General features: G+C 41.8%; 1 protein-coding gene across 7 annotated transcripts in view; it reads left to right on the top strand.

Annotated features, from left to right (window-relative positions):
• Uba1 (ubiquitin-like activating enzyme 1) overlaps positions 1–13,714 on the top strand; it is an 81,713-nt gene that overhangs the window by 57,999 nt on the left and 10,000 nt on the right. For all 7 annotated transcript variants that reach the window (XM_053783282.2, XM_053783287.2, XM_053783283.2 and 4 more), the window contains 2 exons: positions 2,663–2,785; positions 5,404–7,431. In XM_053783282.2, the coding sequence (XP_053639257.1) occupies positions 2,663–2,785; positions 5,404–7,431 (2,151 nt within the window). The remainder of the gene's footprint in view (positions 1–2,662; positions 2,786–5,403; positions 7,432–13,714) is intronic.

The following is a 13,714-nucleotide window of genomic DNA, read 5'->3' as shown; positions in this document are numbered from 1 at the left end:
TTGGGTGGTAAATGCAGCAGCGAGGAGACGGTTGGAGGCAGTGGCGATGTCCTGTTTAAGGGCAATGTGTGTTGTAAATATTATGCAGAAAATTCGGAGTGTGGAAATTAGGAAAAGGTGTGGAGTTAATAAAAGTAGTCAAGAGGGCAGAAGAGGGGTTGTTGAGGTGGTTTGGTCATTTAGAGAGAACGGATCAAAGTAGAATGACATGGAAAGCATATAAATCTATAGGGGAAGGAAGGCGGGGTAGGGGTCGTCCTCGAAAGGGTTGGAGAGAGGCGGTAAAGGAGGTTTTGTGGGCAAGGGGCTTGGACTTCCAGCAAGCGTGCGTGAGCGTGTTAGATAGGAGTGAATGGAGACGAATGGTACTTGGGACCTGACGATCTGTTGGAGTGTGAGCAGGGTAATATTTAGTGAAGGGATTCAGGGAAACCGGTTATTTTCATATAGTCGGACTTGATTCCTGGAAATGGGAAGTACAATGCCTGCACTTTAAAGGAGGGGTTTGGGATATTGGCAGTTTGGAGGGATATGTTGTGTATCTTTACATGTATATGCTTCTAAACTTTTGTATTCTGAGCACCTCTGCAAAAACAGTGATAATGTGCGAGTGTGGTGAAAGTGTTGAATGATGATGAAAGTATTTTCTTTTTGGGGATTTTCTTTCTTTTTTGGGTCACCCTGCCTCGGTGGGAGGCGGCCGACTTGTTAAAAAAAAACAAAAAAAAAAAAAAATGCAATAAATGCCAGACATCAAGTTTACACTAACTTATATTAAGTTAGCAATATAAATAGGCATTAAAAACACAATAAAAGGTAAGATACACACAGAGTACACTTATTACTTACCTTAAAATATTAATATTAATGTGTGAGAGGTGAGTGGCAGGGTGTTTATTGAATGAATTCAGAATTGCACACCATCATCCTCTAACTTGGCACTTAAAGCAAGAGGCTTACAACTTCTCTTTTTATCACAGCTAACCTTAGACGCCATCGTCAATGAGAGCCAACTAGTTAACGAAAGAGTAAACGAGAGAGAGAACGAGATAGAGTTGAGACAATGTAAGAACACAAACTGAACAGGTAGTGGACGATCACTTGGTCAGGCGAAATAAATGTGTATTAATGTGTGTCTACTTTTAGTTCATTCACGTCCATTTGTAAGAGTTTGTAAAACATTCACTGCAATATTTTTTTATTATAATAATAATTACCTCACAATACAAATACTCTTATATTGTGTACAAGTTAGTTCAGAATAAACAAACAGCAACACACCATTTTTAGAGTGAATGAAGATAATAATAATAATAATAATTAATTATTATTTTTTATTTATTATTTGTTGTTGTTATTATTATTATTATAAAAAGCACTAAACCCACAAGGGTCGTGAATTGCTATATATAGAGTAAAGGCATACGAAAAGAATATTTTTCTACAGGTATCCCCCAGTTTGACTAGAGAAAACGTAATTCGTCCGACACTACCTACACAACCGCTTTGTAAACAAGTCTCATATTTACGTCAATTTTTATTCTGTGAGTGTATGTATCATGTTTATATGCTATGTAATGGGTTTCATATATAATTTTGAGGAAAATATCATAGATGGATTAATGAAAATGCCTATATTGATGTAAAATAAGACATTTAGTGTGCCCAAGAGTGATTATTATTACGTAGTATTGGCATCATGAGTAGAGAGAGACTTTACAATTTTAATGTGTACCTGCATACCAACACAATGTGTAAGTATATTTAGGTACAGGTACACTTAAGTATGATTATGAGAGTACATATAAAATATGCAGTAACTTTAAAATACTTTAAATTTTGGAAAGTTTCCTGACATAGTAGATGAGGTCACGGAAAATGTAAACAAACCGGGTGGGGGGGCGCCGTATTTGAAAGACCGCTTGCCATATAGCAAATTTTGGTCATAATTTGTCATTGCCATATTAGCGGAATGCCGTAAGGCGAAACGCCGTAAAGCGGGGCCTTACTGCACAAGTAACTTGTCAATAGCCAGAGCTACTGATGAGTTAATTTAGTGGTGAATTAATCAAGAGGGCTTTGTGGCAGAACAGGAGCTAATGAATTTTTATTTGATGCGTGAAAAATTACACTGGGAAAGATCAAAGCACATAAAACAACTTTGATTGGATGAAATATTAAAAAAATAGCCAAGAAGAGTGTGTGTGTCAGAGCAGTAGGCTTCATTTAATTTTTCAGCAGACCATGGTGGATCAGAGATGTATTCTTGAATTATTGTGACCTCACTTGGTCTAGAACCAAGAGTGTTGTAAAATTGGTGGTGTAACTGTACGTGCATTAGTTTTTGGTGTAGAGATTATGAAGAATAAGATTGCAAATGCCCATTAAGATAGGATTTCAATGAGTGTGTGTTGGCTAGGATATCCTCATGTCTGAGAATGAAGGAGTAATGTACATTAAGATGTGGCTGGAAGGGTTTGGTTTAGAAGTATGTGTGAGAACCTTTTGGATTTCATAATGCAGTGGGTAATTATTACACTATTATATGATTTTAAACAGCAGTAAAGCTACATAAGATTTCGTAATCATGTCATTAGCATTGTCACTATGGTCATGTTTAAGTATAACATAATTTTTTTATATATTTTCTTATTGCATTTAGGAAAGTAGTGTTGTTACCTGCCTGGATGAATCCCGACACGGACTCGAGGATGGAGATTATGTAACATTCTCTGAAGTGCAAGGAATGACGGAACTTAATGGTTGCAAACCTCTCAAGATAAAGGCAAGTGCACTTTAACCATTTTAAATTCCTGTATCCAACATTATGGAGGGACATCTGAACTGTCATATGTGCATGCTTCTGGCAAGACAATGATAGTGTGAATGATGATGAAGAGTCTCTTTTTCGGGTCGCCCTGCCTCGGTGGGAGACGGCCAGCGTGTTAAAAAAAATTCAAATATTATACTCAATATATTGGTATCAATAGGTTTATATATTGGTATCAATAGGTTTATATATTGGTGTGAGTAGGTTTATATATTGGTATCAGTATGTTTATATATTGGTATCAGTATGTTTATATATTGGTATCAGTATGTTTATATATTGGTATCAGTATGTTTATATATTGGTATCATTATGTTTATATATTGGTATCAATAGGCTTAGGAGCATGTGCAGGGCAAGCATTTATATTATAAAATGTTTTACTCAGGGTTGAGCTTTATAAAGTCTTGATAAAATTAATTCTCGGAAATAATTTCCTACATACTCTAACTTGAGCCTCACTATCCTCGTAAAAAAACTTCACTGCTTTCAGTAACCTACCTCCTACACCATACACCTGCAACATCTGCCACATTGCCCCCCTATCCACCCTGTCATATGCCTTTTCCAAATCCATAAATGCCACAAAGACCTCTTTAGCCTTATCTAAATACTGTTCACTTATGTTTCACTGTAAACACCTGGTACACACACCCCCATTCCTTTCCGATAGCAGATGAACAAGGAGGCTTTAGGAAAGGTAGGGGGTGTGTGGACCAGGTGTTTACAGTGAAACATAAGTGAACAGTATTTAGATAAGGCTAAAGAGGTCTTTGTGGCATTTATGGATTTGGAAAAGGCGTATGACAGGGTGGATAGGGGATCAATGTGGCAGATGTTGCAGGTGTATGGTGTAGGAGGTAGGTTACTGAAAGCAGTGAAGAGTTTTTACGAGGATAGTGAAGCTCAAGTTAGAGTATGTAGGAAAGAGGGAAATTATTTCCCAGTAAAAGTAGGCCTTAGACAAGGATGTGTGATGTCACCATGGTTGTTTAATATATTTATAGATGGGGTTGTAAGAGAAGTAAATGCGAGGGTCTTGGCAAAAGGCGTGGAGTTAAAAGATAAAGAATCACATATAAAGTGGGAGTTGTCACAGTTGCTCTTTGCTGATGACACTGTGCTCTTGGGAGATTCTGAAGAGAAGTTGCAGAGATTGGTGGATGAATTTGGTAGGTTGTGCAAAAGAAGAAAATTAAAAGTGAATACAGGAAAGAGTAAGGTTATGAGGATAACAAAAAGATTAGGTGATGAAAGATTGGATATCAGATTGGAGGGAGAGAGTATGGAGGAGGTGAATGTATTCAGATATTTGGGAGTGGACGTGTCAGCGGATGGGTCTATGAAAGATGAGGTGAATCATAGAATTGATGAGGGGAAAAGGGTGAGTGGTGCACTTAGGAGTCTGTGGAGACAAAGAACTTTGTCCTTGGAGGCAAAGAGGGGAATGTATGAGAGTATAGTTTTACCAACGCTCTTATATGGGTGTGAAGCATGGGTGATGAATGTTGCAGCGAGAAGGCTGGAGGCAGTGGAGATGTCATGTCTGAGGGCAATGTGTGGTGTGAATATAATGCAGAGAATTCGTAGTTTGGAAGTTAGGAGGAGGTGCGGGATTACCAAAACTGTTGTCCAGAGGGCTGAGGAAGGGTTGTTGAGGTGGTTCGGACATGTAGAGAGAATGGAGCAAAACAAGAGTGACTTCAAGAGTGTATCAGTCTGTAGTGGAAGGAAGGCGGGGTAGGGGTCGGCCTAGGAAAGGTTGGAGGGAGGGGGTAAAGGAGGTTTTGTGTGCGAGGGGCTTGGACTTCCAGCAGGCATGCATGAGCGTGTTTGATAGGAGTGAATGGAGACAAATGGTTTTTAATACTTGACGTGCTGTTGGAGTGTGAGCAAAGTAACATTTATGAAGGGATTCAGGGAAACCGGCAGGCCGGACTTGAGTCCTGGAGATGGGAAGTACTGTACAGTGCCTGCACTCTGAAGGACGGGTGTTAATGTTGCAGTTTAAAAACTGTAGTGTAAAGCACCCTTCTGGCAAGACAGTGATGGAGTGAATGATGGTGAAAGTTTTTCTTTTTCGGGCCACCCTGCCTTGGTGGGAATCGGCCAGTGTGATAATAAAAAAAAATAAATAAAATTAATTCCTGGGCAATACAGTTTAAAATAAAGACTTTCTCTGTATTGTCTTTATACCCATGTGTTGATTTGTTGCCCGAGTCACCATTAATATCCATGCTGAACCTTTAGTTTGTCTTGTCTGTTTGTGATATCAGATACACCTGTTCACTAACTGCTTGATTATTACCATGAGTACTAACATCAGTTACATATTCTCACTAATTAGCTTGGGTTTTGATAAGCAAAATGTATCATTACCTATATTGTGAACTTTCAAGGTACTGTAATTTTTATGAATTGACCAATCTTATTTTTCCTTGGAGTGAACCTGATAACTCCCCCCCCCCCCCCCCCCGCACTATATGACCTTTACAACTTTAGCGCTCCTCCCTAAATGCAATAATAATCTAATGTATAAGCAGTCCAAATTATCATTAAACATATTTTTACAGGTATTGGGACCATTCACCTTTAGTGTTGGGGACACCACACAGTACTCTGACTACATTCGTGGTGGCATTGTCACCCAAGTGAAGATGCCTCAAAAAGTGAACTTCAAGGCTATGGAAGACTCCATGAATGAACCAGAATTTATTGTGACAGATTTTGCCAAATTTGATCGACCTGGGACACTACACATTGCTTTTCAGACTTTGCATGCCTATATAAAGCAGAAGGGGAGAGCACCTAAGCCATGGAATGAAGATGATTCTGTAGCTTTCTTGAATCTTTTCAAGGATATCAATTCTGCCAGCCCTGCCAAGGTGGTTGATTTTGATGAAAATCTGGTTGAGCAGTTTGCTAAGGTTTCGTCTGGTGGTTTTGCACCCATTGATGCTGTGATTGGTGGAATAGTGGCACAGGAAGTAATGAAAGCATGCTCAGGAAAATTTAATCCTATTAAACAGTGGTTGTATTTTGATGCCCTTGAGTGTCTTCCAGAAGACATATCAGTTCTTAATGAAACTGTTTGTTCCCCATCTGGCAGCCGGTATGATACTCAAATCGCCATCTTTGGGCAGGAGTTTCAGAAGATCTTAGGTAGCCAAAAGTACTTTGTGGTTGGTGCTGGTGCCATTGGATGTGAATTATTGAAGAACTTTGCTATGTTGGGACTTGGTGCTGGTGAGGGAGGCAAGATTGTTATCACTGATATGGATCTAATTGAAAAAAGTAATCTGAATAGGCAATTCCTTTTCCGTCCACGGGATGTTCAGCAACCTAAAGCAGACAAAGCTGCTGCAGCAGTAAAGAACATGAACCCTGCTGTAAACATTATTGCCCATCAAAATAGAGTGGGTCCGGAAACTGAAAGTGTGTATGATGATAGTTTCTTTGAGCCTTTAGACGGTGTTGCAAATGCCCTTGATAATGTGGAAGCTCGTCTGTACATGGACAGACGTTGTGTGTACTACCGCAAACCTCTTCTAGAATCTGGCACCTTGGGAACTAAAGGCAATGTTCAAGTTGTAGTACCACATCTGACAGAGTCCTATGGTTCTTCACAAGACCCTCCAGAGAAGTCAATTCCAATTTGTACTTTAAAGAACTTCCCTAATGCTATTGAGCACACACTTCAGTGGGCTCGTGACATGTTTGAGGGAGAGTTTCGGCAAGCAGCTGAAAATGCTGCACAGTACCTTCAAGATCCTAGGTTTATGGAAAGAGCATTGAAGCTACCAGGCTCTCAGCCCATGGAGACACTTGACAGTGTTAAGCGTGCTTTAGTGGATGATCGACCACAATCATTTGAGGATTGTGTACTTTGGGCCCGGAAACATTTTGCTGAACAGTATCACAATCAGATAGTACAACTTCTTCATAACTTCCCTAAAGAACAAACAACATCTAGTGGAGAACCATTCTGGTCTGGTCCAAAGAGATGCCCTCATGCTCTTGCATTTGATGTTAATAATGAATTGCATCTAGATTATATTGTTGCAGCTGCTAACTTGAAGGCAGTTGTATATGGCCTAACCCAAGTACGTGATCGTCAGGCAATTGCTGACATGGTTAGTAAAATTAATATTCCAGAGTTTGTTCCTAGATCAGGTGTTAAAATTGCTGTCACGGATGCTGAGGCGGAGGCTCAGAGTAATCAAGTAGACAGTGAGAGACTTTCTAATCTTCAGGCAGCTATTCCACCATCTAGTAGTTTAGGTACTCTTAAGCTCTCTCCACTTGAATTTGAAAAAGATGATGACACGAACTTCCACATGGATTTCATTGTTGCTGCATCTAACCTACGTGCAGAAAACTATGATATTGCCCCTGCTGATCGTCACAAGAGCAAGTTGATTGCAGGCAAGATTATTCCTGCTATTGCCACCACTACTGCACTGATCTCTGGGCTTGTATGTTTGGAGCTCATCAAACTAGTTCAAGGTCACAATAAACTAGAAAGATTCAAGAATGGCTTTGTTAATTTAGCTCTGCCATTCTTTGGTTTTTCTGAACCTATTCCTGCTCCAACTAATAAGGTGAGTTAAATTTTGTTCGAAATATTGATTTTGAATTGTAACATTTACTACCTGTTCAAGGGGGGCTCCTTGGCGTGGTGAAGAGGCTCTTGGTCTGAGGAATTAGACCTTTAGGTATCCTTCCTCAGACCAAACCTAATTACCCCCCAAAACCCCCTACCCCATCCCATCCTCCTTTTTTAACTTTCCTCCTCCCTTTTTTTTCTTTCTTCCTCCTCCTCTCTCTTTTCCTTTCTTCCTCCTCCTCCCTTTTTTCCTTTCCTCCTCCCTTTTTTCCTTTCCTCTTCCTCCTCCTCCCTTTTTTCCTTTCCTCCTCCTCCTCCCTTTTCCTTTCCTCCTCCTCCCTTTTTTCCTTTCCTCCTCCTCCCTCTTTTCTTTCTTCCACCCCATCCCTCCCCTATTCCCTTCCTCTATTCCCTTCCTCTATTCGGCCTTTGGGATTCTTCCCTCAGGCAATCTAGTTCCTAGGTAGGGGGAAGGATACCGGGGTCCATCCCATTCCGTTGAGGTCCTTGGTGGTGGTGTAGTTTGCTGTGGAATCTGGATCACCTGGGAATGTCCCAATGGGGTTGTAAAAGAAGTAAATGCTAGGGTGTTTAGGAGAGGGGTGGGATTAAATTATGGGGAATTAATACAAAATGAGAATTAACATGGTTGCTTTTTGCTGATGATACTGTGCTTATGGGAGATTCTAAAGAAAAATTGCAAAGGTTAGTGGATGAGTTAGGGAGTGTGTGTAAAGGTAGAAAGTTGAAAGTGAACATAGAAAAGAGTAAGGTGATGAGGGTATCAAATGATTTAGATAAAGAAAAAATGGATATCAAATTGGGGAGGAGGAGTATGGAAGAAGTGAATGTTTTCAGATACTTGGGGGTTGATGTGTCGGCGGATGGATTTATGAAGGATGAGGCTAATCATAGAATTGATGAAGGAAAAAAGGCGAGTGGTGCGTTGAGGTATATGTGGAGACAAAAAAACGTTATCTATGGAGGCAAAGAAGGGAATGTATGAAAATATAGTAGTACCAACACTTAAATGGGCGTGAAGCTTGGGTTGTGAATGCAACAGCGAGGAGGCGGTTGGAGGCAGTGATGTCCTGTCTAAGGGCAATGTGTGGTGTAAATATTATGGAGAAAATTCGGAGTGTGGAAATTAGGAGAAGGTGTGGAGTTAATAAAAGTATTAGTCAGGGCTGAAGAGGGGTTGTTGAGGTGGTTTGGTCATTTAGAGAGAATGGATCAAAGTAGAATGACTTGGAGAGCGTATAAACCTGTAGGGGAAGGAAGGCTGGGTAGGGGTCGTCTTCGAAAAGGTTGGAGGGAAGGGGTAAGGGAGGTTTTGTGGGTGAGGGGCTTGGACTTCCAGCAGGCGTGCATGAGCATGTTCGATAGGAGTGAATGGAGACGAATGGTATTTGGGACCTGACGCTTTTGGAGTGTGAGCAGGGTAATATTTAGTGAAGGGATTCAGGGAAACCGGTTATTTTCATATAGTCGGACTTGAGTCCTGGAAATGGGAAATACAATGCCTGCACTCTGAAGGAAGGGTTCGGGATATTAGCAGTTTGGAGGGATATGTTGTGCATCTTTATACGTATATGCTTTTAAACTGTTGTGTTCTGAGCACCTCTGCAAAAACAGTGATTATGTGCGAGTGAGGTGAAAGTGTTGAATGATGAAAGTATTTTCTTTTTGGGGATTTTCTTTCTTTTTGGGTCACCCTGCTTCGGTGGGAGACGGCTGTCTTGTTAAAAAAAAAAAAAAAAAAGTGCATCTCTGGAGGCTGCCTGTCGGATTCCAGGGGGTGGTAGCCAAAGGAGGTGTGCTTTGTGGTGGGTGTGACTTACACAGCAAGTAGCACCACCAAACAGTACCAGCAGGTTGGTGTGGTGACCCTGGAAATTTGAAATTATGCTAGCCAAAATTAGTACCGAATAACTGATTGCCGGATTTGTGATGGCGGACCTGTACCTATAATTAATTTTTTTTTTTTTCAACAAGTCGGCCGTCTCCCACCGAGGCAGGGTGACCCAAAAAAGAAAGAAAATCCCCAAAAAGAAAATACTTTCATCATCATTCAACACTTTCACCACACTCGCACATTATCACTGCTTTTGCAGAGGTGCTCAGAATACAACAGCTTAGAAGCATATATGTATAAAGATACACAACATATCCCTCCAAACTGCCAATATCCCAAACCCCTCCTTTAAAGTGCAGGCATTGTACTTCCCATTTCCAGGACTCAAGTCCGACTATATGAAAATAACCGGTTTCCCTGAATCTCTTCACTAAATATTACCCTGCTCACACTCCAACAGATCGTCAGGTCCCAAGTATCATTCGTCTCCATTCACTCCTATCTAACACGCTCATGCACGCTTGCTGGAAGTCCAAGCCCCTTGCCCACAAAACCTCCTTTACCCCCTTTACGGCGCGCATAACGGAGATAAAACACCTCAATTACTGGGAGCGCTTGAGGTTCCTAAACCTGTATTCCCTGGAACGCAGGCGGGAGAGATACATGATTATATACACCTGGAAAATCCTAGAGGGACTAGTACCGAACTTGCACACGAAAATCACTCACTACAAAAGCAGAAGACTTGGCAGATGATGCAACATCCCCCCAGTGAAAAGCAGGGGTGTCACTAGCACGTTAAGAGACCATACAATAAGTGTCAGGGGCCCAACACTGTTCAACTGCCTCCCAGCATACATAAGGGGGATTACCAACAGACCCCTGGCAGTCTTCAAGCTGGCACTGGACAGGCACCTAAAGTCGGTTCCTGACCAGCCGGGCTGTGGCTCGTACGTTTGCGTGCATCCAGCAGCAACAGCCTGGTTGATCAGGCTCTGATCCACAATGAGGCCTAGTCACAGACCGGGCCGCGGGGGCGTTGACCCCCGGAACTCTCTCCAGGTAAACTCCAGGTGTCCAGCCGCCCTCTCTTTTGTCCACTGAGGTGGCTCGGTAGATGTGAGGTTGTTATTCTGGATTGCTGGTTTACTGGCATGAACCATAGGGTATGGCATGGGTCCCATGTCGCATCTGCACTACTTGCAGTGCTGAGGTCCTTTTGGGTGCAGAGGGGGATTTACGGCCCTTTTTGCCTCCTAGGAGCTATTCCATGTCCCTGGATGTTACAACATTTACATCAGTCTGCCCTTGCAGTCCTCTTACAACTCTTTAATCTTATTTGGTCATGCGGAGTTCTTCCCCAGCTGTGGAAATCTACCATTGTTCTCCTTTTCCGCAAACCGGGTACTACGGAACATGATGCCTTCCATTATCATCCCATTGCTCTTGCCAGTGCAGTTTGCAAGGGGATGGAAAGTCTGGTAAATCGACATTTAATGTGGTATTCAGACTCAACAGTATCTCCACTAGTCAGTATGGCATTCATAAGGGCTGTTCTACCATAGACCCCTTACTACACATGGATACGTATGTTCATAATGCCTTTGCGAATAACCACTCAGTTATTGCCAAATTTTTTGACCTTGAGAAGGCATATGACACAACTTGGATGTATAATATTTTGACCCAAGCCCACTCCTTAGGCCTCCGAGGCAACCTACCATCCTTCCTTAACCCTTTCAGGGTTGGTGCCATACCAGTACGGCTTGCACGCCAGGGTTGGTGCCGTATTAGTACGCATAAATTCTAGCGCCTTCAAATCTAGGGAGAGAAAGCTGGTAAGCCTACATATGAAAGAATGGGTCTGTGGTCAGTGTGCACAGTATAAAAAAAATCCTGCAGCACACAGTGCATAATGAGAAAAAAAAAGACCGTGTTTTTGGTTTAAAACAGTGACTTTGTAGTGTATTTTTGTGTGCTATTTATGGTTGTATTCTAGTTTTCCTGGTCTCATTTTATAGAATGGAAGACATATTATGGAAATTGAGATGGTTTTGATTGGTTTCACAATGAAAAGTACCTTGAAATTGAGCTCAAAGTAGCAGAAATGATCGATTTTTGCCAAAGTTCAGAAGTAAACAAATCATGCCGCGCGTCCAATACACTTCAACTGGTGAGTCTAATGTTCTTTCAGAAGTGTGCTGATATTGTTTATACCATTTCTACACGAATGCAGTAGTCTGCATAGCATAATTCTTCTATTTTTTTTGAGAACAGAGGAAATGCTATTTTAGTGCCAGGAGTGTCTGTCTTGTTTATTCTGGCAAAATTGCCAATTTCTGACCACGTTATTGGATAGTTGAAATCAGTAAATGGGTGGTTTCTTGTACTCATTCGATAGAAAAAATGGAGTTCTAGCGAAGGAGTTTTGTTTTTTCTCGACTGGTACATTGTAATTGGCCAAAAATAGGGGTCAAAGTGGGAGAAATTGCCGATGGGTAAACATCGTCAAGACCACTACCTTCACGAGAGCATAATTCCGTAAGTTTTCCATCAAATTTCGTACTTTTGGTGTCATTATGATCGGGAAAAGATTCTCTATCATTTCGTGAGATTTTTTTGAAAAATTTCTGACCCTGAGAACAAGTTCAGGAGAGGGCCTGCCGACCCTGAAAGGGTTAAGCACTTCTTAACTGACAGACATTTCTGTGTTCGGGTTAATAACATGTTCTCCCCGGACTTTGTTGAAGCTGAAGGTGTCCCCCAGGGATGTGTTCTGAGCACAACACTTTTTTCTCCTTGCTATAAATGATTTGGCCTCTCTTCTATCCAATATTTGGTCATCACACTATGTTGATGACTTCACTGTAGCTTGTGCAGGCACTGACTGTCACCTTATTGCAGTTTCTCTCCAGCATGCGGTCAACCACTTTTCCAATTGAGCCACAATGCATGTGTTTAAATTTTCCAGTACTAAAACTCTCCAAATTACTTTCATTAGACGTTCTGTCACCTCTGATTGTCCATTGTACCTTTATGGTTCATGTATCCCGGAATGTGATACGGTTTGACCGTAGGTTATCCTGGAAACCTCACATTACCTCTATGAAGGCAACTTGTCACAGCCGGCCGAACCTTCTTAAAAGCCTCGCTCATCTTTTATGGGGAGCTGATCATAGAACTCTCCTTCACCTCCATTCAGCCCTAATTTTATCGAAACTCGATTATGGTGACCAGATCTATTCGACGGCCTCTCCTGCTACTCTCTAGCCTTATTAATCCCATCCATCACCAGGGATTACGTTTATGCCTTGGTGCTTTTCGCTCTTCACCTGTTGAGAGAGTATGCAGAAACGAATATTCCATCCTTGTCCGATCGCTGTGATGCCCATTACCTTCGCTATTATGTGCGCTCTCGTGATCTCCGCAATCCTTCCATATATAGAATAGTCGCTGACGTTAGTAGACATTCTTTATTTGTTCGTTGCCCCTGTTTACTCTGCCCCTTTTCTCTTTGCCTACATTCGCTCTTCTTCCCTTCACTTACCACCTTTCTATGTTCATGTAGCATCTCACTTTTCCCTACCTCCTTGGGAAGTTCCAGCTGTTCATGTCTGTTCTTTCTCACTGCCATGCGCGAAAGCCCAACTGCCTACGGTAGCTTCCCGCTCTCTCTTTCTTGACCACTTCCGCTCTTATTCCCATGCCATCGCAGTGTACACAGATGGTTCTCAGTCTTGCGAGGCATTTACTATCCTCGGCTAGCATTTTTACTTCTGAATTGTATGCCATTCTTGCAGCACTTATCCGTATTGCGTCTATGCCTGTGTCACCATTTGTGGTTGTTTCAGACTCCCTTAGTGCTTTACAGGGTATATGAAAATTTGATACACCTCACCCCCTAGTTCTCCGTATCCAACTTTGGTTACGCCGTATCTCTACCAACCACAAAGATGTTTTTTGTTGGGTCCCTGGTTATGTTGATGTACAGGGCAATGAACAGGCAGGCACTGCTGTGTGATCAGTGGTACATGACCTCTCAGGTTCATATAGAGGTGTTCCATTCACGGACTATTTTGCTGTAATTGCTACCCACCTTCGCACCCGTTTTTAACGATGCTGGTCTGATCTGCTCTATAACAGATTTCATTCTGTTGAGCCTAGTATTGGTTACTGGCCGTCTTCTTGTCATCAATGTTGAGGTTGGGAGACTACTCTCTCCTGTCTTTGCATCGGCCACACTCATCTTACTCATGGGTATCTCGTGGAGAGGCGCCCTGTTCCTCTCTGTGAGAATTGTCAGGTTCCGGTATATGTTAGCTACATGCTGTTGGACTGCCCACTTTTTATCACTGAGCACGCAGAATTTACCTCCAACGTCGTCTCCGTCCTGCTGCTCTTTCTTTACCTTCCCTTCTTGCTG

Source organism: Cherax quadricarinatus, chromosome 57 (assembly GCF_038502225.1).
Source record: "Cherax quadricarinatus isolate ZL_2023a chromosome 57, ASM3850222v1, whole genome shotgun sequence".
Taxonomy (NCBI): domain Eukaryota; kingdom Metazoa; phylum Arthropoda; class Malacostraca; order Decapoda; family Parastacidae; genus Cherax; species Cherax quadricarinatus.
This window is presented reverse-complemented; position numbering and strand designations above follow the sequence as displayed.